At 43.5% G+C, this 26,975-nt stretch overlaps 1 protein-coding gene across 2 annotated transcripts in view; it reads left to right on the forward strand.

The window, feature by feature from the left end:
- Positions 1 to 26,975, forward strand: part of GNAO1 (G protein subunit alpha o1) — a 206,305-nt gene that overhangs the window by 87,170 nt on the left and 92,160 nt on the right. For both annotated transcript variants that reach the window (XM_066583831.1, XM_066583830.1), the window contains exon 3: positions 6,604 to 6,745. In XM_066583831.1, coding sequence (XP_066439928.1) covers positions 6,604 to 6,745 — 142 coding nt within the window. The remainder of the gene's footprint in view (positions 1 to 6,603; positions 6,746 to 26,975) is intronic.

Consider the following 26,975-nt stretch of genomic DNA (forward strand, 5'->3'; position numbering starts at 1 on the left):
ATATGAGCGGCGGAAACGCTTGCAACTTGATAGAAAACTAGAAAAGGGGGAGAGAGATCTTCCTCGTGGACGATACACTATGCATACGTGTGCATCTGAGATTTTCCACAATCATTTGTGGAATCACAGGTCTTCTGCTCAAGAAATCAGCATGCGGAATCCAACCTGTTCATGTGAGCCCGGCCTTACACTGGAAAATTGAAAGGTTTTTCCAGTACCATCCCTACTACTAGGATTCCTTAATTCAATGTTCATCAGTCACTTGGCCTTTCTGTAGCTAAGTTCCATTCAAGTGAATGGGATAGAGCTGAAATACAAGGCACAACTTCTATACTTTGTACATTGCTATGCCTAATATACAATGAAGAGGCTATAATGCTCACTCGCCCCATCAATTAGCTGATTAGTAGGGGTTGCATTAATTTTAACAATGCCTGTTTTAATAGCAGCCTTAAGGAAAATTACTCAACTTTTTTTAAATCCTGGAAAACCCCTTTTAATTTATAAAATTCTGGCAGCCCCCACTAGTTGGTGCCTATTAGAGATGAGCGAACTTACTCGTTTAGGGCGTTTTTGCACTCAAGCACCGCTTTTTCCGAGTAACTGACTACTCAAGCGAAAAGATTCGAGTGGCGTCGGGGGTGAGCGGGGGGTTGCAGAGGGGAGTGGGGGGGGGGGGGGAGAGCTCCCCCGTTCCCCACTGCTCCACCACGCCGCCCCCCCCCCTGAATCTTTTTGTCCGAGAAGCCAATTACTCGGAAAAAGCGGTGCTCGAGTGCAAAAACGCCCTAAACGAGTAAGTTTGCTCATCTCTAGTGCCTACTGCATACTTGTTTTTCATTGACCCCAATAATAAAATAGTATACAGCTAGCTCCCTCTAATGGTGGTTGCAGGCTACCAAAATTTTATCATTAATTCTGACTTCAAAAAAACCCTGAGTGTCAACTGCTGTAAAGGTATTAAGAAATAGAAAAGAATGTTGGGGCGAAAAATGATGCCACGGTGTTAAAAAGATTCCATTTTGGCAATTGAACAATCTGCCTAGCATATTGATGTTGGAATACTGCAAGCATTCCTCAACTGATACCCAAATACTAAAGTAATCACTAATGTCATAAGAAGTAATGAGCATCCGGTGTAGCGTCTGCAGCTTCCTAATTACTTAGACAGCAGCTTTTTCCATGCAGTTTATTTGCTGTAAACCCCCTGAGCTCGGTCTTTTATTTGCAGCGATAACTGCTTACCACAGATGCAGTAAAGCTGTTCATGTAGTATTTAAATCACACATACTGTTCATCATCCTTAAGTCGTATGTCCAGCGATGCCCCCGAAACGCGCCTTGGAAGAGCATCGTTTGTGTCACATTTGCATGATGCACACAAGAAGTGAGGCATTTTAGATTGCTGGATTAACATTTAGATTAAGGCAGTGTATGTTAATCGTTGTTTAATTATCTGAAATGCAGTCAATCCAGAATGATTACGTGCAGGTGCCGGTATACATTAGATTTCCAATGGCACATGTCGAATTTTTGCTCGTATTGTGGAGGCTCTGGCTAGAACTTTCCTGGTGACAGATGATTGGGAAAGCTTATCTATGTCTTTTCTGTAACAAAAACTAAAAGCCTATAAACCCAGCTCCCTTCTTACAGCGAGATTTCTATCCATGTCTGCTTAATCCAGCTCCCAATTTTCTGGCTGTATGCTATTCAAGCCCTATCAATCCTCTAAAGCCTTTTCCTCTATCAATCCCTCCCAGTTCTGCTATTATCCACAGCCTACTGCCCAAACCGCCATACTTTGCCGTTTTTCTCCCACCCCCAACTATAGAGCATATCCATTAACAACCTCCTCTGTGTACAGTAGTTTTTGTCACCACATTGAAGACACTTGCTTGCCTGGATTCATGACAAACTAGATTCCACTGGATTTGTGACTGGCTGGACTCGTGGCCGGCTGGATTCCGCTGGACTCGTGGCCGGCTGGATTCCGCTGGACTCGTGGCCGGCTGGATTCCGCTGGGCTCGTGGCCGGCTGGATTCCGCTGGGCTCGTGGCCGGCTGGATTCCGCTGGGCTCGTGGCCGGCTGGATTCCGCTGGGCTCGTGGCCGGCTGGATTCCGCTGGGCTCGTGGCCGGCTGGATTCCGCTGGGCTCGTGGCCGGCTGGATTCCGCTGGGCTCGTGGCCGGCTGGATTCCGCTGGGCTCGTGGCCGGCTGGATTCCGCTGGGCTCGTGGCCGGCTGGATTCCGCTGGGCTCGTGGCCGGCTGGATTCCGCTGGGCTCGTGGCCGGCTGGATTCCGCTGGGCTCGTGGCCGGCTGGATTCCGCTGGGCTCGTGGCCGGCTGGATTCCGCTGGGCTCGTGGCCGGCTGGATTCCGCTGGGCTCGTGGCCGGCTGGATTCCGCTGGGCTCGTGGCCGGCTGGATTCCGCTGGGCTCGTGGCCGGCTGGATTCCGCTGGGCTCGTGGCCGGCTGGATTCCGCTGGGCTCGTGGCCGGCTGGATTCCGCTGGGCTCGTGGCCGGCTGGATTCCGCTGGGCTCGTGGCCGGCTGGATTCCGCTGGGCTCGTGGCCGGCTGGATTCCGCTGGGCTCGTGGCCGGCTGGATTCCGCTGGGCTCGTGGCCGGCTGGATTCCGCTGGGCTCGTGGCCGGCTGGATCCCGCTGGGCTCGTGGCCGGCTGGATTCCACTTTGTTTTGCGATACAAAAGTGGCCAGATAATGGCTTTTTTTGGACCATTGCTGACCTGTGAGAATAGCTAGCATAAATGCATTGGTGAAGTCTGAGTAAAGTCACTGACCTTTATGCTTTTCTTTGATAAAAAGGCTTTACCTTGCTAACATGGTGTTGCATTCGCTATTGACATTTTTTGATAGGGGTATTGGCTGCATACATGTATTGTTTGACGTGGGAATGTGTTAGAGCTGGACTCCATTTCTTAACAGCTGGGAATTCCACTCAAAACATTCCATGAAAATTTAAACTTTTCAGCAATAATAATGAAGATTCAGCATTCACAGGGTTAATGCATTGCTAGGCAAAGCTGAGACATGCTTGTATAAGGTCGTATTTACACAACTGATAGCTAGTCACTATAGAGATTCTTGGGAGCAACCCGCATCGCACAGCACATGGACACGCCATCCATGTACGGTGCGATGTGTGGGACACTATACATTTACATGTACTACCCTCGTGCATGAAAATAGGACACGCTGCGATTGTTGTGTCTAGCAACATCACTGCAAGAGAAAAATTGCCCATGTAAACAGACCCATTGCAAACAATGGAGTCTCTTTTTGTGCAAATTTTGTTTGTCTCGCAACACACAAAACTGACTGGAGAATATCGGCCATATAAATACAGCCTAAGAGGCAGAAAGATGGATAGATGTTAATTTAATGCCATGTCTAACTGCCCAGACACTTGGCCAATTCCCAACTTACCGATCCCCACCACTTCCTCTCTGATGCTTAATGGGGCCCCCTAGTAGTTTCTGCACTTCTTAGTCCTTATTGACACAGACATGTGGCCACTACAGCCAGCCAAACAACCAATTACTGGTTGTAGCAAGTCACCATTGTGGTCAGTGATTGGCTGGAGCAGTCACATGTCCTTGTCAGCAGGAATCGAGAAGTAGAGAGATCAGTGGGGGACCTCAAGAAGCAACAGATTGGGAGTGTTGGGGAGATCAGTAAGGCCCAGTTCACCTGGCCATATATTTATACCACTTATTCCATGGACAGCACACAGCCCTATTATAGTCTACGAGGCGGTGTGGAAAATCGCTGCGTGTCCTGTTTTCATCCATTTTCACAGATAAGGATAAGATATGCTATATCCGTAGAGATCGGACAGTACTCAGACGAGTGTCGGTGTGCTGTCTGATGCTAGTTGCTTGCAATCTTCTTAGGCCCAACATGCCTATCCGCCCTAGGTGCATATTGCTACTTTTATCAATTTAAAGCATTCTAAGTGGTTTTATAAATATTTTAAGTGGCTGGACAACCCCTTTAAGCTCAATCACCATGTAGAGCCCCACTCTTATATCCACGCTGGTTCCTTCTTGTCTAAGACTTTACCCATAAGGACAACCAGCCCTTTTTTGAGTGATACTTCAGCCTATACACAGTGGACCTAGAAGCTGGGGCTTTCAGTTATCACCAGGATAGAATCCTTTATAATTGGGCATCTTTTGCAATTGCACCTACTTAATGGGCCACAAAAGTGTCCATCAGAAGGAAACTTTAGATATATAGATGAATATTTGTGGCGGCTCCTTTTCTTACAGGGATCCCTTCATTGATAGGACCTGCGTGAAATACAGCTGGACTCAGTTGTCATTTAAAGAGGGCCTACCATCTCTCCTGATTTGTCTATTTTAGTAAATACTCGTATTCATGAAATGACAATTCTGGAGCATCTTTTCTTAGAACTGTAGCTTGTGCCGTTCCCCTGTTAGGCGCACCAGATCTCTGAATCCAAGGTGGCATCGCTCCCTCTGCCAAGCGCTGGCCGCATCTGTCAAGGAAAGTGGAGAGCCGGTCCTGCATTAAGCAGGGGGTTGGACCAGATGACCCTGGAGGTCCCATCCAACTCTACCATTCTAGGATTCTGCGTTCGGACCTAATAAAGTGACTAGTAAAGGGCCGGATTGGCTTTTTTACGTCTTGGGCTACCTCGTTTTTTTTTTTTCTTTTTCTTCACCTTTATAAAATGACAGTAGTGCATTAAAAATGCAAAAGCTGAACAGAAACTGATCTAAAATTCATAAAGCATTTTTCACTGGCCGAAATTGTACTCGTCCATGTGATTAAGGCCTAAGGGCTCATTCACATGGGCACATGCAATTGTGTAGAAAATGCACCACTTTCATTGTGTGTGTGTGTGTGTGTTTTGGTGTGTGACTGTATTTTTTCTTAATGTCCTTGTTGCATCTAAATCTTCTAATTTTCACGCGCGTGCGAAAAAAAAATATGCAAGAATGTCCCAATCAGTTTGGTCACAACCCATAGAAAAAGGTTACGCCCCCAAAAATGGCAGTGAACAATGATGCAAATATGTCTTTGCCGCATTTTTTTTGTGTAGCTATAGATTTTAATGGCAATTTTGGTCTGTGAATATGGACCACAGTAGGACATACTGCGATTTGCTTTTTTTTTTTTTAATTAAAGGGGTTGTCCCGCGGCAGCAAGTGGGTCTATACACTTCTGTATGGCCATATTAATACACTTTGTAATGTACATTGTGCATTAATTATGAGCCATACAGAAGTTATAAAAAGTTTTATACTTACCTGCTCCGTTGCTGGCATCCTCGTTCCCATGGTGCCGACTAATTTTCGGCCTCCGATGGCCAAATTAGCCGCGCTTGCGCAGTCCGGGTCTTCTGCTGTCTTCAATGGGGCCGCTCGTGCAGAATGCCGGCTCCGTGTAGCTCCGCCCCGTCACGTGCCGATTCCAGCCAATCAGGAGGCTGGAATCGGCAATGGACCGCACAGAAGAGCTGCGGTCCACGGAGGAAGAGGATCCCGGCGGCCATCTTCAGCCGGTAAGTATAGAAGTCACCGGAGCGCGGGGATTAAGGTAAGCGCTGAGCGGTTTTTTTTTTTATGTCCCTGCATCGGGGTTGTCTCGCGCCGAACGGGGGGGGGGGGTTGAAAAAAAAAAAAAACCGTTTCGGCGCGGGACAACCCCTTTAATGCATAGCATCAGTCCATGTGAAAAAATATGCATGTCTGAATACGACAATTTACTTCAATGGGTCTGTGGGCTTTTCACATTCACTGAGTAAAAAAACAAGAACTGAATGCGGACAAAAAAATACGGCCGTGCGAATGGGCCCTTAGGCCGATAGATTGGGAATGGTGATGAAATCGAGCAATCTGCTGAAATGATTTATCAGGCTGCCGGTCTTCCCTTGTTTCTTCGTAACTTTCAATGCTACTCCTCATTTCTTGATCTGATTCTGTTGGCTTTCTTCGTTTGGCTCTTTCATTCCGTCTCTTGCTGGTGTCACCCCTATAACATCCTATAAGAGATTGGTCCATCAGTTTCCTGCCGTCTCCTCTGAGTATTGTCTGAACTCCACATATGATCGTATGATTTCTCCTACATCTCCAGATAGTTATAAATCAGAGATTGACGTTTTAAGTGGTTTCCGAGCACTTACACAGTGGCCATTAATCCATATTTATAAAACCTCTTAACCCATAATGTTGATGGACCCAGCTTCCTGTAATCCGAGCATCTTCATTCAAGCACTTGGTATAATGGGGTGTCTGCCACAATTAATAATTCATACAAAGCTTTATTATGGCTGCTGCAGAGAGGTAGCGCCGTGACTTCCACTCATCTCATTGGAAGCCTTTTCATTGCCTGTTTGTCTACAGCCTCTACAGTAAACAAATTGGATATTTTATGCTTGCTTTTGATACCGTTTGCTGGTAAGCCAGGCTTCTACTGCAGTAGATAATCCATTCTGTTCAAAAATGCTTGTTTTACACACTTAGTAATGTGTATTGTATTATATTACTATCTTATGCAATGTTGCATATTGTTTTTTACTGAAATGCTTTTTGTTACTTTTTTCTTTATAGAATCATCCATGAAGATGGCTTCTCAGGTGAAGATGTCAAGCAGTACAAGCCTGTGGTTTATAGTAACACAATCCAGTCCCTGGCAGCCATTGTTCGTGCCATGGACACCCTGGGTATAGAGTATGGTGATAAGGAGCGAAGGGTAAGTGTTTATACTCTTATACCTAATAATCTGCCCCTCTTATGTGTAGGCTGGTCATCCATTGGCTTGTGATAAGTAATTCCAGTCTGTCGTAAACGTTGTTAACTCGTAGAGAAAATAGTAAATTTTTATATTTGTCTTGTCGATAAAGTTTAGTTTACTTAAGTTTTTGAACTTTTTAAAGTGACATAGAAACATTTAGAAATTTTAGGTTGTTCACAATATAAAGTAAACTCAATAATGGTTAACACAATAGTACTGACTTTCTAATACTGGCTGCTAACCACGGGTGTTCCCATTGATAAGAAATTTGAAAAGTTGCCCAAATTTGTTTTTCGAGTGAAAAAAAGTTTGTGACCTGTCGGCTTATTACCTTTATTGTTGGTCATATGGACTAAGTTGACATTGCGCTCCTAGGATTTGCAGTTCTGTCTAGACTAACCACCAACTCAGGCCAACCACTAACTTCATTATATCTTTTTACAGGTAATTTTATTTTGTAAGCTGTTATTTTTTTATTACTTACAACAGTATAACTAATACTCTCAATTAAGACATTAACACAATCTAATATATACCATGTTTATGTCATATTTGTGAAGATAAACTTAATCTCTAACTTCAAGGAAGATATTTAATGCCCAGCATTTAATTACATACATGTTCATTAGCCACTCAGTTTTGCCTGTTGATTTATGTGGAATTGGAAGAAAGAGCTGAAAACCTGCAGATTTATAATGAAAAGCAAAGGTAAAAAAAGACGGGCATTAACAGTTCCCCAGAATAGTCAGCCATGTACAGTACAACCTGCTGAGTTTATTGAGCTTTTCTGTTGATCTGATGTGCATGGGGACTACTTCACAGTCCCTACATGCCAGGTATTGGGGAGAAGTAGGATTGGGAATACTGGATTTTAACATGCCCAATCCTTTGTTCCTGCATGACATTAAAGGGTCTTGGCTAGAGATGAGCGAGCATACTCGGTAAGGCGATATACTCGAGAGAGCATCGTCTTTTTCGAGTACCTGCTGGCTCGTCCCTGAAGATTTGGAGGGGTGAGCGGGGGGTTGCGGAGGGGATCGGGAGAGAGAGATATCTCTCTCACTCTCCCCCACGACCCCCCGAATCTTCAGGGACGAGCCAGCTGGTACTCGAAAAAGGCGATGCTCTCTCGAGTATATCACCTTACCAAGTATGCTCGCTCATCTCTAGTCTTGACAACACCTTATCTCCTTTTCGCTTTTGAAAAAAAAAATTCCATGCATGTTTGGCCATTCTGAGCACGCCTGTTTATGGGGTCAACGGATAGCTGCTGGCTAAACAAGCAGTTGTCAGAAAACTGTCGAATGGATATCATCGTCAAATAGTGTTAGATTACTAGTGACGGAGCAAAGATACAATTTGCGAGTCCTCTGTAATTTATACTTTTTAATGGCTAATTGGAAAAAATGACAGATTCAAGCTTTAGAGACTACTTCAGTTTCTTCTTCAAACCGAATCACAAACTAATGTTTCACAATAAAAATGGGATATGTAGGTCTGATGAGAGAATGAACTCAACCATTCTAGAGCAACGTTTCTCAACTCCAGTCCTCAAGTACACCCAACAGGGAATCTCCGAAACATGACCCACTCGGGCTACTTGAGGACTGAGAAACATTGCTCTGGATGGTTGTGTTCTCTCTTCAGACCTACAAATCTCATTTTCATTGTGAAACTGATAAATGGTACGTAGTTTGTAAGTAGCAAATGGCTACTTATCCATCATACTACAATACTGTGCACAGTGGCCTTTCAAGAACTAGAATCCACTTAGCAATTCCAGTACATCTCTTCTCTCTACATTACCTTTCATGCATTTACAATACCTGTTCTTAGACTGTGTGTCAGAACATCATGTTAGTATCATGAGTTCAAATTAATGGATTCAGATATGGATTGAGGAAACGGGTGTTTCTTCTTTCAATTGACGGCTTCTTAGGAGAAGAGCCATCATGAATATCTGTGGTTCATAGGTTAAATAAAAAACAAGTGTCACCACTTAAGTTGGCACTCATAAAAAACTGATTTGTTGTACATCTATGTTTATTGATGGGCAGTGAGTGATAAATCGCTGCCACACATCTCAGGCCCTGCCGATCTCCCATGAAAACTAGGGATTGGATAAATTATAATCCAGTATGCCAGGCCTTCCTTTTTCCGAACAGCTGACAATTTGATTAACCACAAATGTAAATTGTCATCCTGATTGAAAGTATGAGGTGCATTCAAGCTCTAAGGTCTTCTACACTGAAAAAGAAGAAAAAAATACCACTTCTCAAAATAATACCCCTCTTGACGACGTACTTCATAGTGTAATGTCATGATTGCATGGCTGCTGGAAATGCTTCCTTCAAGGTCTGTATTGCCCACGGGAAGATGTGTGACCACAACTTCATCCATTGTGATAATTGACGGAATTAAGGCACTATTCATGATCTAATCACGTGTCAAATTAGCCTGACATGTTGCCACGTGTGCCGTCCTGTGATCGTAGGTCAACATTCGTGGCACCTACGTGGGGTAAACTTTCTGCAGCTTCAGGTCTTCACGCAGGATGGTGTACACAGATCCTACGGAAATGCCAACTTTGCAGGCAATCTCTTCCGCCGTCAATCGGTAGTCCTCAATAACCACCCGCTCCACTCTAAGAGAATAGAAAGTTGTATGGATAAAAATAAAATGACAATGGCGGCTTCATGCTGCCTGCCCCTCTGACTCTATCCAGGGACAAGTCCTCTTTGAGAAAGTCATTTAAGGTCTTACTGAGAATTGCTAAACTATTTTATCTCATTCTGATTGAACTTATGAATAGACCCCATTGTTATTTATTTAGCGGAGTAGTAGAAATCAGCTATAGTACAGTCATGGAAATGTCGCCTTTTCCTGCTCTTCCTCACTTCTTGTTTCCATTCTTTACATTGCCCAATGCAGGCAGATGTTTGCCACAATAGATATCAATAAACAATGTGCTGGATTCCATCCCTCTTCCATCTTGGCACATGACAGAATGGTCTGGGATATAATAAACTGTCAGATAGAACAGAACTGTCTTAGTTCCATATTGTTCTAACTCCACGTTTAGCTAATTTTCTATTAAATTAACATGTGTTCTAACTCTCATCATGTACAAGGCGACAGTATTGCGTAAACTCAGATCGTATGTCTACAAGGGATATACCTATCATTCCACTTTATTCTGTTCTAACTGCCCAGGATACTGTATTGTCCGAGCCATAGTGTTCTAACTCCTCTGACCAGTGTCGGAGCCATAGTGTTCTAACTCTTCTGACCAATAGCCAGCTTGTATTTTGTCAGCTGACAGGGCTGGAAATGTAATGTCAATCCAAACAATTGCCTTTTCTCATGTACAAGACATCCCTACATGAAGGTTCGGAACTCCAGCAGGTCAGCTATGTGAATTAAATAAAAAATAAACGTGAAGTGATAGAAAACATTCTTCCAGTTGCAAAGGTGAACACTAACAAACCCAAAGTCAATAATCTAAAAGCGAGAGAAATTAAGAAGTCCGGAGTAAAAATATCATTAATTCTAGCAATCTTGAGTGTTTGTCACAAAGCCATTTTACTTTATAGGACTTGCAAATCCAGTCTCATATCTGTCATTTTGAGCTATTTAAATATCACAGGTTTCATTTCCTAGAGACCATCCCTTTTTTTAAGATCTATTCTCCTTCATACAAATATAATACTAGTAAGAGGCTGTTTTTCTTGTATAGAATTTATAGCCTTTTATGTTCATCCAATTTTCACAGCCACCCAAACCTCATTCAGTATAATGGAGCTCCAGGAAACCATCTACCCATTTGCTTTCTGTCTTATTTAAATTGGTTGGCCGAGACATGACCTCCATGAGTTCCCGATATTTCCTTCTGATGAAGTCGAATCCTCGATCCCACAATGTCCATTCTGCAATGAGATTTTCTAGGCTCTATGGCACATTGCCCATTTACCTCCTCATAAATCCATTTCATTCCTTTTTTCCTTGTGCTCTAGATTTCACAATTCGGCATGTGAATAACAATTTTGCTTCAGCTGTTGGCAGAGACTTTTTATTCCGAGTCCTCTGGTAATCTCAAAGATTGCTGAATATATTTAGCTTGAGCTCCGATATTTATAAACTGAGCTAATGCGAAAATAAGGCCCAGCCATCTCCACAATGAGAGGCACAAAAAAGAAAAAGAGCAATAAAGCTCTGTGACAAGTGGGTGAAACGATGCAGAAATTTGATGGACACTCGAGCCGAGGTCTGCCATGTAATGTTCTATATGGTGATGCCTCACATTACTTTATTTCTGATTTTTTTGTTTTTGTTTTAAGGATAGTCATTCAATCATGTATAGAACCATTCTTTAGAAGCCATTCAAAAATACAAATTACTATTGAACATAGCAGGGTAATTGTAAAGGCCTTCAGTCAACCAATGTTCTGCAGCCATAAGTCTCCTAGATGGGCACCACTATTGCCAGTCGTATTTGTACCTGATGGAATGGCGGAGAACAGGACGCTAAGAGACATCATCGTTACACGAACGGCAAAGCTCACTTCCTTTTTGCTTCATGATACAGATTATGATTAGAGATGAGCGAGCACGCTCGGATAAGTCAGTTTACTCGAGCAAGCATCGCTCTTCTCGAGTAACTGCATTCTCGTCCGAGCAGGCTCGGGGGAAAGCGGGTGGGAGCGGGAAGGGGGGAGGATTTCTCTCTCCCCCGCCGCTCCGACGAGCCTGCTCGGACGAGAATGCAGTTACTTGAGAACAGTGATGCTCTCTCGAGTAACTGCCTTATCCAAGCATGCTCGCTCATCTCTAATTATGATGACTATACCTCCTACAACATAAGAGTATTGTCCTGGTCGATTCAATCAATTAACCGCCATATGGTTGTCCATAGAAATATAATCCACTCAGACTGTGTGGTGGGTGTAGTATTAGTTAGCAACTGTGATAATAAAACTAGGAGGAAATAATAGATATATTGCACCTGAAGTGACCCAACTTCCCAATATTATAGCCTCGCTACCTTGGCTAACGCGATTAGGTTAGTGGCACGTTAGCGTAACCGCAAGTTGTGCCGGAGAGACTTGGGTACAACTTGCATCAGACAGCTCACGGCACACTTGCATGCATTGGCATGTCCTATTTCTCATCCATGGAAAGGAATAGGATATGCCATGAGTCTTTTCATGCGGATCATGGGTGACGAAATGCCCATGTGTATAGCTGTATAAGCTCTAATGGTCCAAGGAATTAAGCAGACTGCGCACAGCTTGAAAATGAACTTGTGTGCCTTTAGCCTTCAATCAAGTTTCTGTGTGCCGTCTAATCCAAGTTGTACCCACGGACGGCCTTTTGAATAAGGTCTTAATCTTGCTCTTCTGATTGATCTGGTACAGTGTTGTCAATGTGATTGTTTCTGTTTTGCACAACCAGTCCTGTTCTTTTTTAAAAAGTTTATCCAGCCGAATACAAATTTTTGAAAGCTGCTTCGCCTGCTGTATAAACATAAAAGATCACTCGCTCTCCTCGCCTGATTCCCCACTACTCCCGTTCTGATGGGACTGATCCCCGCTGCCTTCTACTACCTGCTGCAGTGGTGATGTCACTAAGACAGGGACATGTGACTGCTGCAGCCGTCACGTGACGTCATTACTTCTGCAGCAGGATGTAGGGAGCAGTGTGGCACTGGGCACTGTTGATTAGGTGAGGGTAGTTTTTTTTTTTTGTTTTCACGACACGCTAAGCACCTAACAACACTTCACTAACGCTGATCATTCCTGTGTAAAAGTACAGGAGCGATTATTGCTGGGACTACTTGTCGGGCATCCATCATCCCATGTAAAAGAGCCGTAATTTGTTTTCCATAGCAGTCCAATATAAATGTTTCCATAGTAAAAACAATTACATGCATTCAGAGGTGTAACATGAAGCTGCTTCATGGCCTAAATGCAAAATCCGTGTCAAGACCCCCAACTATTACATGTAGTTTCTGTTACCCCTATGGGCCAGAGGGATCTCTTGGCTGTCTAGGAAGCCGAATCTGAAGTGCGATTGCGCGAGCGCTGCATGCATTTCATAATTTTTTACCTATGGATTTGTGAGTACAGATATCAGCCAGCTTGTAGCCGCAAATGACTTTTTTCAGAAACTCATTACCTGCTCTGAAAAGTAGTCCTACATTTTCATAGCTAATCATTGTTACTTATTGAAGCGGAGCCGGCATCTTCTTGTACAAGGCTGCTTGATTGACAAGAAAAAACCCAGGCATTTCACCAAGGCTGCTTTCATATATTATAACGTCCAAGGCCAACATGCCCTATTTTTAATCTATGGTATACAACTGTTTCCTCATTTTTTATTTTTTTTTTGGAGTATAGTTGAAAAGATAAATTTTAAAATATACATAGTTAAAAATGTCAAATATTTGAATCAGACTGATCATACACATGAAATAACACAAAAGATGGAAGTGAGGAGCATTAGTGTTACTTAAATGTCTGTGTCTTATGTATTTAAGGGCCACACCAGTGAAAAAACACATTTTCCATTCCTGCCTCCCTCACCTGATTGCCTATGCAGCTTTCCGTCTTGATAGATATCAGGCACCATCTTGATGGTGACATTTTCGCATCAGCACAGCATATGGCACCATCTCTGCCTGCTGGGTGGGCAGTTTAATTATCATTGCCTTCTATATTCTTCTAGACAAGCTACAGACCATATATATGCAGTCAGGAGGATGAGCTGTGATCTCCTCTTTTATAACTGTGTGACAGGAGCTGTGTACGCATCATCAGTAACTGTTATAGGCGTTCCTGTATCCCCCTCTAGGCAGTTTCTGTAATGGGGTCCATGTGGTAACATCACACAAACTGAGAAACCAACTAGAAACTGAACACATAAACCTAAGTAAATCTGAGCTGGTCAGAATGGAGATCACATGATCATCCGAGGAAAAGGGGGACCAGGTGTTTCCAATAAAAAGGAATAACTAACCAAGGAAGTACTAGCTGACTTGTATATACTGGGGGCTACCTATATAATGAATGAAATTTAAACTTAACTGGAGTGGCCTTTTAAATAAACTTACATTTGTGTTTACGCAGTTTTCAATTTCGACGCTTGTGTGCATTAATTGGCATTTATTTTCCTGAATTTGGTTACATTCCAATTCATACAGCTAAAATTTTACTAATTTATACAGCTATACAAAGACAAATGCTATTAACTCCGTATGTTAATGAATATTTGGCATCAAAATTAGGTGAAGTATGTAACTGTGATCTTGTTCACAATGCTAAGGCTACATGGCAAATTTGGGCATGAAAGATGTTACATGGCCAAAGATGGCAGTGCCACACTGTCTGCATTGCAGGTAGTGAAAGTGAATGTAGGATGTGTTGTGACCTGCAATTTATAGCGACATGACAGATGCAGGAAATCGGTATCTGCTGGATTTCATTTGACTGTTGTGTTGTAATCACGCATATTGTGGGTCGCAAATCAACCATATTAACGTGGGATGCAGGCGAGGTGACTGCCATCTTTAGCTGTGTAATGTATGTAGAATTAGCCTAAGAAACCTTTTGTCTATGCATACTGTTTAAACAATGAGTAATATTTCTAGCCTGCTCATTCACATGACATAGCGGTCCATCGAACATTCGTTTGGCCAACAGCTACGTCTTCCAATCCCCCCCACACAGATGCATGCTCTGTCTTGTATTTTGCGAGCGGAGAAAATCGCTGTCAGATATTCTCCTGAGAACAAAAGGTTCAGACCATTAAAATCCAACTGCCCAACCCCTTATATCCCTGACATCTGCCATTGGAGGAGAGTCAGGAGGCCACCATAAACCTTAGATGATCTTCCAGTTTTACCTAAATTGGTGGATTCAGCCAATCTATATCCAGTATGTATGATGACCCTTACACTGAGAGCCTAGCAAAAGGAGATATTTTCACAGCTAGCACTTCCAACTCGATCTAGGATTGGCGCCCCCTGTACTCTCATAGGAGGATCTTTCAACAGCGTATTATGGCCATTTGAGATGCTAAAAGGTTCCCATACACCTTCCATAAACGTTGACTAAACACATGTTCTGCAAAGAGCTATTCTTCTCAACTCACCCATTCACACTGAACTCGTTCACCCCTGGCATTGGCTTTTCTCCCGTAGGAACAAAACGTTGAAACCCAACTTTATTTCCCAATGATCTAATGTGTGACACTTCCCCCAACAACAGATTGTCAGCTGGTCCAACCAAGATTGCAGAGTTCAAATACTCTTTCTTTCATGTGTATGGGCGCTATAAGCAGGGCGACAGTCGGGCATTAAGGGGATATATAGTGGATTAGGTCAGAGCTCGACCTTTCCCAATGCCCATAGACATTTCTTGATGTGTATGGGAGGTCTCATTGTTTGGTTACTAAAAAATGAAAATTAAATTAGCCACCAGGGTGGTCTAACAAAGTCTTGAAGTCTACAGTAAGCAGTATCTTTCTTTCCCCTAAGTTAGGGTGCTTTTAGATGGAACCATTATCGTTCAGACGAGCAAAAGTGAACAATATCGTTCAGTCATTAGCTCGTGCTTAGACCGAGCGTCGAACGAGAATTGTTCTGTTTTCGTTCATCATTCATTTTATGCAGGCATAGACCCTTCCTTGGCTCTTTCACTCGTTGTTTGGGTTAAACCGCAATTATTCAGGTCCCCTCATTCACTTATACATCGATGTGAAAGACTGAACGATTCTCATTTAAACGAACCAACGATACATCTGTCCATCTAGACAGGCTGCCGGAGAGTGAACGAGCTAGCGGATGACGTCACTCGCTCGTTCAAAGGAGAATCTGCTCGTCTAAAAGAACCCTTCATGATATGAATCTAGTGAATTTAGTAAAGCAGAAATATTTTTTATGGGTGGTGGTCACCATGGGGCCGTGAACTGTCAGACAATTGGTGTTAGATTCTTTCCTTGCTTCCATAAGAGGACATTGTTCAGATCACTGTTACTTGTAAATAAGTGCGAAGACCCATGTGTGATATCACTCAGCAGTTACTTCGCTCTTGTACTTGGGTCACATGAAGGCTTTTCAGTTATCTATCAGAACAGAGATATGGACGATAGGTCATCAACTTTTTTTTGAAGGCATATTTTTTCCATTTGGTTATATCAGTTGCCCCTTACTAGTACATGGGTCACAAGCAGACCTTGTATTTGAACCGAACGGAAGCTCCAACGCTGATGTGCATGAGCCCTTAATTGATTAATAATGATTCAATAGAGATGAGAGAGCCTGCTCGGATAAGACAGTTTCTCGAGCGAGCCTCGTTCTTCTTGAGTAACTGCATCCTCATCCAAGCAGGCTCGGAGGGGTGGGTGGGCGGCGGGGGGGAGAGAAAGATCTCTCTCTCCCCACCCCCCCGCCGTGCCACCCGAGCCTGCTCGCTCATCTCTATGATTCAATCAAACATCGATCAGCCATGACATTTAAGGGATTCTGTCATCAGATTTTTTGATCATAAGTTGTCACCACATTGCTACCTGATACATGTAACACATTCTGGACATTATGCGTAAAAAAAAAAAAAATATATATATATATATATATGTGTGTGTATGTATATGTATATATATATATGTATATGTAAAAACTGTGGATAATGTACATTATATCAAAGATTTTATTTTCTGGTGCCTTGCATGCTAATCGACCCACCTCAAGTCGCGGAGGCGAGCTACTGGATACGTGAGTCATGTCTTTTTATTATGCAAGCTCTCTCTACAGTTCGGCCAGTCTCCCCTGTCCCCTGCTCTGATGTTGGCATAAACCATGGTGAAATCCAGTATTTGCACTGTGCAGCCCTGTCCCAGCAGGAAATGGACATGCGCACTGAAGTTGAGGTATCTAGACCTTGACATTAATGCACATTGTGCATGCGCGGGAAGCCAGTGCAGTAGTGTATCGTGCCCCTCCACTCACTGGTCTAGTATTCTTTCCCGAGGGATGCAGCATAAATTGCTTCAGGGTAAAAGTGTATGTCCATTTCCTGCTGGGAAGGAGCCCAGCACACTCGCGGGATATCACCACAGCTTGTACTGACGTCACTGCCAGAGGGAGGTGGCTAACCTATGCATGGAGCATGCATAATAAGAGGAATGCGTGACTCGGGACACAGCGGACCACCTCTGTAATTTAAGATGTCTCTCTGAGAGGGGTGAGGGTATGTAGTAAGTGAACAGACAGTTCCTGAAGTTGATATGTTGGAAGCAGGGAAAATGGTCAAGTTTAAGGATGTGAGCGATTTTGAACAGTGCCTAATTGTGATGGCTAGACGATTGGGTCAGAGCACCACCTAAATGGCAGGTTTTAAGGAGTGTTCTCGGGATGCAGTGATTTTAGTACTTACCAAAAGAGGTTGAAGTAAGTAGAACCACTGACGGGGTCATGGGCATAAAAAGTTCATTAATTTGTGCGAGGTGCAAAGGCTAGCCTTTGTGGTCCGATCCTACAGAAGCGCTACTCTGGTACAAATTGCTGAAAATGTTAATAGCCCATGTGATAACCAGCAACAGTGCAAATCACTTTATCTACCTATAATTACACGTTTATGTTGAAAAATACACATAAGTGATGGTCACTAGGTATCCTGCTTCCTACTCATTTGCTGTCCACTACCTGTTGTCTAGTGATGCCTGTCTCTGGTAACAGGTCATGTTTTCAGGATTTCCTCAGTATTGCACAGGTGATGTAACACTTGTGAATGCCTCAGACATTGCCACAGGTGTTCTTACTATAGAACATCCTGAAACCATGACCTGTTGGGGTGCCTTGAGGAACGGAGTTGGGAAACATTGCTCTATAGGATATACACAAGGATGCAATATGCGATCACATGCTGTTTAGCAGCCATTTCTACTCACAATAAAATTATTAATATTAGGTCAAGTTGCTCTCCGATGTGTCTATGAATCCATAAATATCAGTTGGTTCAGAAATGAGGTGGTAAGTACCCCTACCCTGGAATACCCTGCCTGACTGCGGGGCGATCGCCCTGAAAAGAGCGTCCCCACTCAATGGTGGCTCACCCGGGGTTGCCAGCCTACAACACCCTATACATATACAAAACTACGACATAACTTCACTCCCAACGTCATTCTTCCAGGTGAATAAGTGCTGGAGTCATCAGCAAAATAACAAGAAGGAAGGGGAACTAAGAGACACCAGATAACGTTCCTCTGTCTGATATGGACAGCCAGATAGTGAGTGCCATGTAAAGTTCTGCTGTATAATGTGCCTTCCTGATTTAGTTATGTATGTACGGGTAACACAATGTGCGGTTTTCTTTGTGAGCGGTATATAACATCTAAACCTCTCCCATTAGCTCAAAGGGAACTGAAAACTAAAGCTACAGCCTGCAGAGGGGAAGACTGGTAATGCGTGCCGGCAAGGCTGTATCTACAGTTAGTTGCCTTAGGCAATTTTAGTGCTCACAAGCCCCTATTGGTAACTCAAGCTAAAGCTGCCAATTCAATTTAAATAGCTGTCGACCAACTGCTCATTAGGTCAACAGCTACTATATCCTTCCCAGCCCTCCCATATACCTGAAGGCTCAGATGAGAGTGTATGGGTTTTCAATGTGAAACTGGAAATAAGCCACTGTCAGGGGCCTCTTTTTTATGTTCTACAACTTTTGGACGCTTAGGAAAAAAAAAAAAAAATCATGTCACCATATTCTATTCTATTCTATTCTATTTGGAGTGACCTTTATTTAAGGCCAAGAGGCCACATCCACACATTAGATTTTCTGCAGTGGATTTCAGTGTGGATCCGTGTCAAAATCCACATCAAAATCTACATGCGAAGAGATGAAACCTGCAGCATTAATTAACATGCTGCAGATTTTAAATTTGCACCGCTGGTCAATTTGCTCAGTGGATTTTTTACGCAGCCTGTGGATGAGGTTTAGCTTTTCTTTGAAGCCATGTCCATCCTACCATATGGTACTGTAAAATGCTATGACATTTTCACAGCCAGTTCTGCTATGTAACACCCACAGTGTTTCTGTTACGTGTGAACGCTGGAGCTTTTACTTCATGTTTATTGATCTAATATGTAAATAGTGTAAAGCTCTTTTATGGTCCCGCTAATCTATAATGCAGCAGGCCTGGCGTAAGTAACTCTCCCCCCCTGCCCAGGAAAGAGCAGATCTTGTCCATGCCCCCCTCTCCAGGAATGTGCCTGCTGCCACGCCATGCGTGTGAGAGGTTGCGGCAGCGTGTGAGAGGTTGCGGCAGCGTGTGAGAGGTTGCGGCAGCGTGTGAGAGGTTGCGGCAGCGTGTGAGCGGTTGCGGCAGCGTGTGAGCGGAGTGTGAACAAGTCTATCTTCACTACTTCCACAAGTAAATTGTAAATCCCCATTAGGATAAGCTCCATGCCTGGCAATGTCATCCAGTGTGCTACTTGTGCAATGTATACAGTCCTTGATCAGCCGATCGAGGGTGCATACTGTTGCGCAAGATGCGTGCACGTCGCACATTTAGAATTCTGGATCTAAATCAGCAACTGGCAACACTGAGAGCCATTGACATCATGGAAAGGAGTTTGGTGCTCACTGAGCAGACACTCGCTGGGGTAGAGGTTGGGGCGGATGGTGCTACGGAAGAGCAGGGGGAGCAGGCAGTCAGCTGGGTGTCAGATAGAAGGAGGCGTAGAGGGAATAGATCCAGGGAGGCTGGTCCTGAACTGGCACAACCCAACATGTCTGCAACGTTGGCAGATGAGGGCGATGCCATTACAGAGCCAGCACCGCTGCAGCACGACATGCCCTCTGAACGCCAGGGGAATGACTGCTCCAGTGAGACGGGGACGGGGAGTGCAGGGCAGGCTAGACAGGTTCTAGTGGTGGGGGATTCAATTATTAGGGGGACAGAGAGGGCAATCTGCCATAAAGACCGGGATCGTCGAACAGTGTGTTGTCTTCCTGGCGCTCGAGTTCGACACATCGCGGATCGGATTGACAGATTACTGGGAGGCGCTGGTGAGGATCCAGCGGTCATGGTGCACGTTGGCACCAATGAACAAGTTAGAGGTCAATGGAGGGCCCTCAAAAATGATTTCAGGGACCTAGGGTCCAAGCTCAGGGCGCGGACCTCCAGGGTAGTTTTCTCGGAAATACTACCTGTACCTAAAGCCACACTAGAAAGGCAGCAGGATCTTAGGGAGGTAAACAAGTGGCTCCGGAGTTGGTGTAAGAAGGAGGGATTTGGGTTCCTGGAGAACTGGGCTGACTTTGCGGTCGGCTACAGGCTCTACCGTAGGGACGGGCTGCATCTTAATGGGGAGGATGCAGCTGTGCTGGGGAATAAGATGGCTAGAAGGCTGGAGGAGTGTTTAAACTAGGGACTGGGGGGAGGGCAAAAAGAGAAATAGTGGGGTAGCCAGTGTAACTAGCGACCCGGGTCCAAGCAAAGGGAATGGGGGTCGAGTAGGGGGTGGGGTTAGTACAGTTAGAAGTGATAGATCAGCCATTAGTACGAATAGCAACAAAACAAATTTAAAAAACGATATAAATTGTATGACCACGAATGCAAGAAGTCTGATCGGTAAAGTGGGTGAGCTTGAAGCGAGAATGACTGATGAAAATTATGATATAGTCGGAATTACGGAAACATGGCTTGATGATAAGTGCGATTGGGCGGTGAATTTGCAGGGGTACAATCTCTTCAGAAGGGACCAAAGGAACCAGAAAGGGGGAGGGGTATGTCTGTACGTCAATTCGAACTTGAAGCCGAGGCTACGGGAGGATATAGGGGTAGGAGAAGAACAGGTGGAATCTCTGTGGGTAGAAATACAGGGAGGAAAAAATAACAAAATCCTGATAGGGGTCTTCTATAGACCACCAAAAGCAACAGAAGAAACTGATAACTTACTATTAAGGCAGATAGAAGAGGTGTCAAACCGCAATGAAGTAATTATCATGGGGGACTTTAATTATCCAGATATAACATGAGAAAACGAAACCTGCAAATCACACAGGGGTGATAAGTTCTTGAGAGTAATTAAAGACAATTACCTGAACCAACTGGTACAGGAACCAACAAGAGGGAGGGCCATTCTGGACCTAGTACTAACTAACAAACCAGAACGTATAAAGGGGGTGCAGGTTGAGGGACATTTGGGGAACAGTGACCACAATATAATCAACTTCCAGCTGTCATTCAATAAGAAGCCTTATCAAGGAGCGACAAAGAAACTAAACTTTAGTAAAGCAAAATTTGATGAGCTTAGAACTACTATCGGTAACATTAATTGGGACAACACCCTCAAAAATGACGGTACAGAGGACAAATGGGAAAAGTTTAAAAGGATCCTAATCACCTCATGTGAGCAGTTCATTCCCTTTAAAAATAAAAGAAACTCAACTAAAAGGAAACCAATGTGGCTCGACAAGACGGTAAGAGGGGCAATAAACGAAAAAAAAAAAGCGTTCAAACTACTAAAGCAAGAAGGCAGCGAAGAAACGCTAAAATCGTACAGGGAAAAAAACAAAATATGCAAAGATAAGATCAAAAATGCCAAGGAGGAAGCAGAAAGACGGATCGCAAAAGAGAGCAAAAACAACCCAAAGCTATTTTTCAACTATATTAACAGCAAAAGGATTTGCAGGGAGAGCACTGGCCCTTTAAAAAATAATGCAGGAGAGATCATTGATGATGACGGAGGGAAAGCAAATCGAAACCGTTTCTTCTCAAGTGTATTCACAAACGAAAAGGAAATGCCACACGAGATGCAGGGGAATAAAATGAACCCATCACAAAATATCTCATACCTAACGCAGGAGGAGGTGCGGAAGCGAATAAAGAAGATTAAAATTGATAAATCGCGGGGCCCAGATGGATTACATCCAAGGATACTAAGGGAACTAAGTGACGAGATAGCTAGGCCACTATATCTAATATTTCTAGACACTATCAAGACCGGTGTAGTACCATTGGATTGGCGCATTGCCAACGTGGTTCCAATTTACAAAAAAGGGAACAAAAGTGAGCCTGGTAACTACAGGCCAGTAAGTCTCACTTCAGTAACGGGAAAAATTTTCGAGGGGATTCTGAGAGACGCCATCGATGAGTACCTCAAGGAGAACAAGGGAATAACTCCTCACCAGCATGGATTCTTGAAGGGTCGCTAATGTCAGACAAATCTGATTAGTTTCTACGATGAAGTAAGCTCTAAGCTGGGCCAGGGAGAATCTATTGATCTCGTATATCTGGACTTCTCTAAAGCCTTTGACACCGTGCCACATAATAGGCTGATATACAAAATGAGGCAGCTCGGATTGGGTGAAAACATGTGTAAGTGGGTAAAAAATTGGCTCAGAGATAGAAAGCAGAGGGTGGTAATAAATGGTTCGTACTCTGATTGGACCACAGTCGCTAGCGGGGTGCCACAGGGTTCAGTATTAGGACCCACTCTGTTCAACATATTTATCAATGACCTGATAGAGGGGCTGCACAGCAAAATATCAATATTTGCAGATGACACAAAATTATACAATATAATTAATGCAACGGAGGACAACGTGCGGCTACAAACGGACCTAGATAAGCTAGGGGCTTGGGCAGAAAAATGGCAAATGAAGTTCAATGTTGAAAAATGTAAGACTATGCACATGGGCAGGAGAAACGGATGTCACCAATATTCACTTAATGGGGTACTACTAGGGAAGAGTGATATGGAAAAGGATCTGGGGGTACTAGAGGATTATAGACTGAACTGGAGTAACCAATGCCAGTCAGCTGCTGCAAAGGCAAATAAAGTCTTGGGGTGCATTAAAAGAGGTATAGGGGCGAAGGACGAGAACATTATCCTCCCACTGTATAAGGCACTTGTCAGGCCTCACATGGAATACTGCGTACAGTTCTGGTCACCGGTGCTCAGGAAAGATGTCACAGTGCTTGAAGGGATTCAAAGAAGGACAACTAAACTAATACATGGAATGAAGCGACTGGAATACCCAGAGAGGCTATCCAAATTGGGATTATTCACCCTGGAAAAAAGACGGCTAAGAGGTGATCAAATAACCATGTATAAGTCCCCATGAGGGGACAATACAAGGATCTCTGCCAAGATCTGTTTACACCCAGGACCGCGACGGTAACAAGAGGACATCTGCTACGATTAGAGGAAAGTAGGTTTCATCACCAACATAGAAGGGGATTCTTTACTGTAAGAGCAGTTAGACTGTGGAACTCTCTGCCGGAGGAAGTGGTGATGGCAAAATCCATAGAGGAGTTTAAAAGGGGACTTGATATCTTTCTGGAGAGGAAGGACATTATAGGATACAAGTCTTAGGTTAATTGTCAATCCGGGTATACAGGCAGGTAGGAACTGTTAGGGGTTGATCCAGGGAACAGTCTGATTGCCATTAGGGAGTCGGGAAGGAATTTTTTCCCCAAAAGGGCTAAATTGGTTTCTGCCCTTGGGGTTTTTTGCCTTCCTCTGGATCAACACAGTAGTATAGACAGGCTGGACTAGATGGACATCGTCTTCATTCAGCCTTACATACTATGTTACTATGCCCTCCCTGTCCTTTAGGTCAAAACTATCTACATTCTGCCTAACCCGAAGATCATCAGACAGTGGAAGTAGCCTTGCAAAAGTTACTGTTGCTGAGGTGTAGAGCTCATCCACAGACCTCAGCAACAGAGCCAAGTGGGCAGTGCTTCCCCTGCACCCTCTGATCTGTGAAGCCTGCTGATTGCCACTCCACCAGTCAACACTGACAGTTTCTCTCTCATGGTTTCCTATGCCCTCCATGCTCTGGCTGAATGTATATCTCCCACCCTACCCCATCCCTTCCTCCCAAAAAGGCAGGTTTAGCCATACAGTCCAGTCCACTAGGCGGCAGGGAAGAGCATTTAAAAAATAAAGAAAATTAACTTTTCCTTGCCCACTGGTGCCGCCTCCAGCAAGGTGCCACCCTAGGCACTGGACCACCACTGCCTAGTGGCAAAAATTAGCCTGAACTGAGGATGCAAGTCATACAATGGACAGATACCATGTTATACCTCATATACACACACAACAGCTTATTCCAAAAAGTTGGGTATGCTTCAAAGGGTCGGCTGCAAACATCCTGAAGTCAGATACTACAGGGCACCCCTAGGTCTTGTGGAGTCCATACCTTGCTTGGTTATTACTGTTTTGGTGGCACAAGAGAAACCTGCTCAATATTCGTTTTAATCTTATATCTGACAGGTCTTTATAAAAGTGATATAATATACAGGGCACTAGTTATATTAGAGCTTAAGGGCTTCTCCACCACTGTGCCAAAAATATGTAACACAAGGCTGGTTTAAGGAGCGCTTCATGCCCAAACTCTTCCCAGCCTTCCCATGTGTGTAAATTCCTATCATTTACTCTCTGAAATAATCCATTTGTTGTTAAAAAACCAAAGTGCAAACTAGAAATATTTTACGGGGCATATCCAAAGATGAAACAATAGAACAAACTATTGAGTACTTCGCCACGTACAAAACAGGAACTTGGTGAATGCCAACAGATCCTGTTTTGACAAAAGGAATCATTCCTATGTTATATCCTGCTTTTTTTTCTTCCTGTTATTTTCTATTTCACGTCCATATTTTTACCTTGATATATTTGTTTCTTAGTAAAGTTTAAATTTTTTTTCTTATGCTACCCCCAAGAGAAATGCGCATATTTGAAATGGAATTAAGAATTATTCCTGATAACCGCATCTGACATCAATCATCATCTGCTGGTAGAGGATATTTTATTAGGCTTGGGTGGTTGAAACTAAAGGAAAAGAATTGGAGAAGTCGTGAATGTCTTGGAAGGATTTGACCTCTTTAGGCAATGTCTTTATGTTAGAAACTTGGCTGATGACAATGTCTGCTCTCCGTGAAGTGACTTGTATCATCTGTTAGAAATGGAGCATGTGATGTGGAAGTATATTGTCTAAAGATCTTCTGATTATAGTCTTGATAATTTTTGTAAAGTTGATTGTAAGTAATGTTTTTGCTACAGTAACTGAGGCATGCTGGCTTTTTGTAACCACAGGAAACATATGTACAAACGGTCGGTTGATAAGACAATGTATCTATATCCTACTGTGAATATATATATGAATGACTATATAAACTTTTTCTGATAGGTTACCAATACAATGGCTGCCCAATGCAACAAGAAGGGCTGAAGTCACCTCCATATATTTGGCGGCATTGTTTAACTCCATAAGCATCATATGTGAGTTAGCATTGCTACTTAGTTTTTATAGTGATTTGTATATGGGTTACCAAGAAGAGTCTAGTGTTGGAATTCAGCTGATTTAGAAGAGGGATTTATTTGTAATAAATCCCCTGCTCACCCCTGCTGCCCCCCCCCCTTCCCCGAGCATGCTCGGACGAGAAGGCAGTTACTTGAGATGAGTGATGCTCGCTGGAGTAACTGACCTTACCGAGAGTGCTCGCTCATCTCTATTTGTAATGTATTCCCATGGTTTATTAATATGAGCGAGTGTACTTGCTAAGGCAAACTATTCGAGCAAGTAGTGCCTTATACGAGTACCTGCCCACTCATCTCTAAAGATTCGGGTGCCGGCGCGGGAGAGTGGTGAGTTGCGGGAGTGAGCAGGGGGGAGCGGGGGGCGAGAGTGAGAAAGAGATCTCCCCGCCCCCCGCCGGCACCCGAATCTTTAGAGACGAGCGGGCAGGTACTCGCATAAGGCTTTGACTTAGCGAGTACGCTCCCTCATCTCTATTTATTAAGACTAAGAGCTGTGCCTGATTCTGCCTATTTTTATAAGGCTATTTTGTTCTAATAAGTTTTAATATAGGTTAGGGTTGACCAATTCTATACCGTAGTATCTCAATTATGGTGTAGTGAAAGCTGTGTGATCCAAGGCAGAAGTCTCTAACCTTTTTTTTTTTTTAAAGCTCATGAGCAACTTTCAAATGTGACATAATGTTGGTATAATTTTATTGATGTAATATTAAAAGATATGAGCAATTTATAGGAAACTTATCCATGTGTTGACTATCGATTTCACTGACGTAGGGGTGTAGTTATAGCCAAAGGTGATAGTCAGGGCCAGGCTCTGGGTATCAGGATCCATCGTCTACTTAAGAAGACACTAGTATTATAAATGACACATTCGTGGCCTTGTTACTGATTTTGCTTTGGTGCCTAGTAGTGTGTTACACTTCTGAACTATAATGCAAAGCTCTGGTAATGCTACTTGGTGCCACTCATGCTCAAATCGGTTTGCAGCCGCCAGAAGCTGGATATGCAAATTTAGAGGACGAGTGAGCCACATGTGGCTTTTTAGCCACTTGTTGCAGACCACTTGCCTAAGGCCTCTCTGGAATGCAATTCCTGTTGAGTGTCTGTATTTGGCAGGAACCAGATTGAAATTTTGGCCTTAAAAGCTATTTAAACCTTGTACATAAAAATCAATACAAATAGCTTACTAAATCAGCAACTATCTTTTTTTTTGCATTGAGTTTTCCTTCTCATGCCTTTAAAAAGCCTCATACTTGGTCTCTTGTGGTCAGGTTTCTGGCTGGGGAGAAGTCCCTGCATTGATCAGCTGGTTTCTCTCATGAATGTGCACAGGCTCAGCTACCCCTCCCCTTTCTGTACTACACAGCTATTTCATCTTCAATCACATCCTCTGTGTCAGTAGCTGCTTGTCATTCCGCTCACTGCTGACCACAGCAGAAACTTCATTAGGAGTGAATTACAGCCCTCTGTAATAATAGCTTTCTCTGCTCTGCTCTCTATAGTCCTGATTTCCTCCACCATCTCTCCAGCCCCCTGTAATAGCTCATTCACAGTAGGGGAACAGGCTAGGGGAGGAGCTGACAATTTGTGAAGGGTTTCACTCTTCTGGTCTCCATTGTCTTAGAAAACAATATAAGTATAGGAATCAAACAATCTGAAATTTTTAATGAAAGCCATTTTCAAAAAAATGTAATTTCCAAAAACACTAATTAAAAGGAAAAAAATAGAAAAATTGTGCAAAAATGTACGTGACCTTTAAGATGCCACCCATTCCTTTCTGTATTGTTAATGCGTGTGCCTCAAATTAAGTTGATTTGTGCACTTTATCTATAGAAACTATGGCAGATATATGTGAATTGTTTG

This window comes from Eleutherodactylus coqui, chromosome 11 (genome assembly GCF_035609145.1).
Source record: "Eleutherodactylus coqui strain aEleCoq1 chromosome 11, aEleCoq1.hap1, whole genome shotgun sequence".
Lineage (NCBI taxonomy): Eukaryota > Metazoa > Chordata > Amphibia > Anura > Eleutherodactylidae > Eleutherodactylus > Eleutherodactylus coqui.